This window comes from Sebastes fasciatus, chromosome 16 (assembly GCF_043250625.1).
Source record: "Sebastes fasciatus isolate fSebFas1 chromosome 16, fSebFas1.pri, whole genome shotgun sequence".
Lineage (NCBI taxonomy): Eukaryota > Metazoa > Chordata > Actinopteri > Perciformes > Sebastidae > Sebastes > Sebastes fasciatus.
The window spans coordinates 20,526,461-20,531,681 of NC_133810.1; the positions used below are offsets into that span (position 1 = coordinate 20,526,461).

Consider the following 5,221-nt stretch of genomic DNA (forward strand, 5'->3'; position numbering starts at 1 on the left):
TGAAGAAAGTCATAGTATAGCATGTCGAAAAATGTCATGAAAAAAAGTCATAGTATGTTATGTCGAAAAATGTCATGAAAAAATTCATACGAAAAATTTCATCAAAAATAATCATTTTTATAGTATTTCGAAAAAAAATCATGAAAAAAGTCATAGTATTGCATGTCTAATAATTTCCTGAGAAAAAGTCATATTCTAGTCATATAAAAAAAGGTTTAGAGAACACTTGTCATTGTCGGAAAAAAACAAAACGCCTGAGGCAATCTTTGTAGCGTCATATCATTATATAGATGCAACTGGATGTGCTAGCACTGCCCACTGCTGGTCAAAACTGTCATGTTCCTCAGTGTGAACGCACATGGTAGAATTCAACATATGGTCTAACAGGTGTATCGAAAAATTTCATGAAAAAAGTCATTTTATAGCATATCAAAAAATGTCATGAAAAAAAGTCATAGTATTGTATGTCAAAACTGTCATGTTCCTCAGTGTGAACGCACATGGTAGAATTCAACATATGGTCTAACAGGTGTATCGAAAAATTTCATGAAAAAAGTCATTTTATAGCATATCAAAAAATATCATGAAAAAAAGTCCTACGAAAAATGTAATCAAAAATAGGCATTGTATGGTATGTCGAAAGAAATTCATGAAAAAAGTCATAGTACTGCATGTCTAAAAATTTCTGAGAAAAAGTCATAGTAAAGTGTATCGAAAAAATGTCATGAAAAAAGTCATTTTATAGCATATCAAAAAATGTCATGAAAAAAAGTCATAGTATTGTATGTCGAAAAATTTCATGAAAAAAAGTCCTACGAAAAATGTAATCAAAAATAGGCATTTTATGGTATGTTGAAAGAAATTCATGAAAAAAGTCATAGTATTGCATGTCGAAAAATTTCTGAGAAAAAGTCATAGTAAAGTGTATCGAAAATATTTCATGAAAAAAGTCATTTTATAGCATATCAAAAAATTTCATGAAAAAAAGTCATAGTAGGTTATGTCGCAAAAAAATCATGAAAAAAAATCATATAGTACGTCGAAAAGAATCATGAAAAAAAGTCATAGTATGGCATGTCGAAAAATTTCCTGAAAAAAAGTCGTACGAAAAATGTAATAAAAAATAAGCATTGTATGGTATGTCGAAAGAAATTCATGAAAAAAGTCATATGTTATGTCGAAATAATTCATGAAAAAAAATCATATTATAGTACGTCGAAAAGAATCATGAAAAAAAAGTCCTACGAAAAATTTAATAAAAAATAGGCATTGTATGGTATGTCGAAAGAAATTCATGAAAAAAGTCATAGTATTGCATGTCAAAAAAAAATTGTGAAAAAAAGTCATAGTATAAGCTTTTCAAAAAATGTCCTCAAAAAAAAGTCATACGAAAAATGTAATCAAAACTAGTCATTGCATAGTATGTTTTTTGAGGTCTCAAGATTGGCAAGTATGCAAAACAATTACATTTGTATTTCGTCGAACAGAGCCTTCAACAAAACGTGGTACACACAGCACAAATGGCCGGTGATGGGGCCGGTCTGGGCCAAAATGCCATGGGCGATTTTTTGTCCCAGTACAGCCCTGCATGTGATTATCATAAAGTGGGCATGTCTGTACAGGGGAGACTCGTGGGTACCCATAGAACCCATTTTCATTCACATATCTTGAGGTCAGAGGTCAAGGGACCCCTTTGAAAATAGCCATGGCAGTTTTTCCTTGCCAAAATTTTGCCTAAGTTTGGAGCATTATTCAGCCTCCTTCACAACAAGCTAGTATGACATGGTTGGTACCTGATTCCTTAAGTTTTTCTAGTTTTATATGATGCCAGTATCTTCAATCTAGCTTTAAAACAGAGCCCACTATGACCTCCAAAAGATCAATTGCGTTAAAGAAATTAGTGGCATTAAAACAAATTTGCATTAACGCATTATCGCGTTAACTTTGACAGCTCTAAAAAAAAATATTTCAATTACATCTACCAGTCTTCCTGAAAAAAGTCAGAATATATGAACATGCTAATATTTTTCATTTCATAAATTTAACTAAAAAGACGTCTCCTACTTCACTTCTCAGTGTCATGTGCACTGGAGGTTTCAAACTTCCACATCACACTTGCATAAATTGCATATTGAATCATGATTGGCCTCCAAACTTGTGACGTCACAAAATCCTGCTCATACATACACGTTAAACTTGGATTTAAGGTGAGCACAGGAACATTTCCCTCTTCAGCAGATGAATGTGAAAACAGCCTTTATATGTACCTAACCAAAAAGCAAAACACATTTTCATTGGAGGGGACTTAAAAAACAAACAAACAAATTAATAAATACCTTTGGTGATGGTCTTTATATGGACTATAAACTCATATGTTAAAAATATTAACTTCCATCTTTTAATAAGCTTTCATCTCTACTGTAGTTATTGAAGCCATTGGTTTTCTGTTATGAGTGACACATTAATTCATTGCCAGTTTGATATAATGTAAATTTAGACACCTTAGTCAGACATCTTGGTAATACAGTATTAGGGATCATTTATATACGTATGTATATAAATATATATACTTAATATACAGTACAAAGGTCTTTTTTTATAGAACAGTGAAATAGATTTGCCAAAGACTGTAGGTTTTACAACATTTCCATGTTTTCATGAGCTTTTATCCCTACTTTGCCAATTGTGAAGACAACTTGAATAAAAAGTTATAAAGTTATTGAAGTTCTTAATTAGAGATGTGTTAAAATATACATTTAGACACCTGTCTAAAATGAGGTATACAGTATTGATTTTCCCCCCCTGCTCAATTAAGAGTATGGTGGATTAAAATGACTCCAACAACCACAATTTACACACACAAAAAAGAAATACTTAAGTACATGTTACAAAGCTACTGTACATGTAAGACCAGTTCAGCATCATTAGTGGGACTTCTCTTCTCTGAAAACAGGAAGGATTTGATCAAAAAAGTAATGAACAAGAGGTTGTACAACAGTTAGTTAGATTTCACTCTGACAACATGTGTACTGGAAAATGTTCCCGTTGCATCGCCATTAGTCTGTACCCCTTAGTGCTCATATCCATCATCTGTAACATAGTGTTGTTCTTTCCTGGCGGGGACGTCAAGTATGCCAAAGATCGACACATTACTCAGGAGGTGAAGTACATGGGGGGACTCGTTGGAGGAGGTCTAATGGTGAGTTGTGCGTTACTGAGGGATGTGACTCTGGACTAAAAGTTCCTATAAACTTGTTTCTGAAATGCAAAAAACACTAGCTTTATACTGTATATTGTTTGTTTTATTAGTTTTGCAGTGGTAATCTTGACTGTTCTGGGTCCTAATTTTGTGCTTCCGTGGTAAAGATCTGTGATTCTCTTAATCTAACACTTCAAATCAATTGCATTATTCATTGGTGTCATCATGTACCACATATTTTAATGTATGATACTCTCATGAGGCACCTTTCACTCCGACTGAAGCAAAATCTTGAATTTTTAATGACAAGTTTAAAAAGGAATTCCTCAAAACCTGACTGACTGCAGACTGTGACAAAGTTTCCCAAGTGCTGAATTGTTTCAACTAAACCCATTAGCAATTTTTTTAACATGTTTTACGATGACGCTGCATCTAATTCCCTGTCAACTAATGTGCACCACCACAGGTGTTGGTCCCAGCGATTTACATCCAGCTGACTGGAGAACAGGGGTGCTGTGGAAATCGCTGTGGGGTGAGTCAGTAAAGCTAAAGTAAAAATTAAGCAAGCTAGTCAGAGCACCTCAAGTTAAGATTATTTTGTCAAACTATTATTTCTAAGGTCAAGAAGAACTGTCACACTCAACTAGATTCAAGTGTTTAATGGAGGCCAATAAGTTGAGAGCAACTCAGTAGTAAGAAAAAAAAAGAAAAAAAAAAAGAAATATGCTGCATAATGCTGCATCACCGTTGCACAACATTTGCTCTTGAGATGGATATGATAATGCACAACTGCACAACTGCACAACCACAGCACAGCCCATTTCTCCTTTTCTTAATGTAAAAAAAACATGTATTTGTAAGTTCATGTTCTGTGAAAAAGTCTTATTGGAATGGGTTTAGACAGATGAAACACCACTGATATAAATTACACCTGAACATATTAAACCATTAAAGTCTCTGACCTTTGAATTCTGCAGATGTTCTTTTCAATTGCATTCGCTGCAGAGGGGGTGGTCGGTGCGCTGTACAGTTTCATTGTGGCAGTGCTCGGTTTGGATAATGGGCCCCTCTGCTATGCTGGTGGGAGTTGGACGACACCTTTCAAAAACAGGTGACAAACAGAAGTAACTTTCTGAAGCCATTTGTAACAACTATGAAGTTGTGGTTATTTATAAGCCTCTTCTTTTAGTAATCCCCCCTACCTGACCGACTATAAATTGTGGGGAGAGTGCAGCGAGCCGAAGAACGTGGTGCAGTTCAACACTGGATTGTTCATCACCCTGGTGGTGACCAGCTGTCTGCAGGTGTTGCTCTGTGCCATCCAGATGATCAACGGCCTCATTGGCTGCCTGTGTGGAGGCTGCAACAAGAAAGAGGTAAAGGAGTCACACTTCAGTGCTAGGATATCTAATAGATCAGATATTTTTCACAGTAATTATAACTTCAGTTCCCCTTCATTTCATTTATTTATTTATTTATTTAGTTCTTTGTTCTTAACTTACAGCAAGCATGAGCTCCTGATCAGGAGGAGGCACTCATACCACATCTGAAGAGGTGCCTGGCGCTCCCTGCTGGAAGACTGGGAGTAGTGTTCTTGGCTGCATCTGCAAAAAACATTCACTTTGAAATTGTTGTTGTCTCTAATAACAGATTTCCATTTTTTTATGTGCATTTAATAATACTTCACACTGTTGCAATGTATTAAGGTGTGTTGTGAAAAGTGCACAGAGATTAGAAATAATTCATGCTATAATACATAAGACATGTTCAAGTTTAAATAAATTGGCTTAAAAAATAAACTGCTGATCCACTGCTAGTTTTGTGTCATGTTTCATCATCTTCGATGCTGATTGTATAACTATAAATGTCACTCTATACTGTACCAGCATTTGTATCTATACAAATGTTTCAGTGTTATCTCAAATTGTTAGACATATAAACTGAACTGAATAGCTGGCTGTTAGTCCCCTGGTAGGAAGGCCAACATGTTAGAGGTCACAGTTTTACATATTCAGATAATAT

General features: G+C 34.8%; 1 protein-coding gene across 1 annotated transcript; it reads left to right on the plus strand.

The window, feature by feature from the left end:
* Positions 1–2,918: 2,918 nt before the first annotated feature.
* Positions 2,919–5,007, plus strand: LOC141752670 (transmembrane 4 L6 family member 5-like). The gene is made up of 5 exons (XM_074610781.1): positions 2,919–3,199; positions 3,666–3,731; positions 4,177–4,310; positions 4,389–4,575; positions 4,704–5,007. Exons 1-5 carry the CDS (start codon positions 3,023–3,025, stop codon positions 4,710–4,712), a joined length of 573 nt encoding a protein of 190 aa, XP_074466882.1. The 5' UTR covers positions 2,919–3,022; the 3' UTR covers positions 4,713–5,007.
* Positions 5,008–5,221: the final 214 nt, after the last annotated feature.

Coding starts and splice junctions, on each gene's coding strand:
- LOC141752670 (XM_074610781.1), top strand. CDS start 3,023: ATGTGTACTGGAAAATGTTCCCGTTGCATCGCCATTAGTCTGTACCCC. Junction 3,200..3,665: donor TCGTTGGAGGAGGTCTAATG/GTGAGTTGTGCG, acceptor GCACCACCACAG/GTGTTGGTCCCAGCGATTTA. Junction 3,732..4,176: donor GCTGTGGAAATCGCTGTGGG/GTGAGTCAGTAA, acceptor TGAATTCTGCAG/ATGTTCTTTTCAATTGCATT.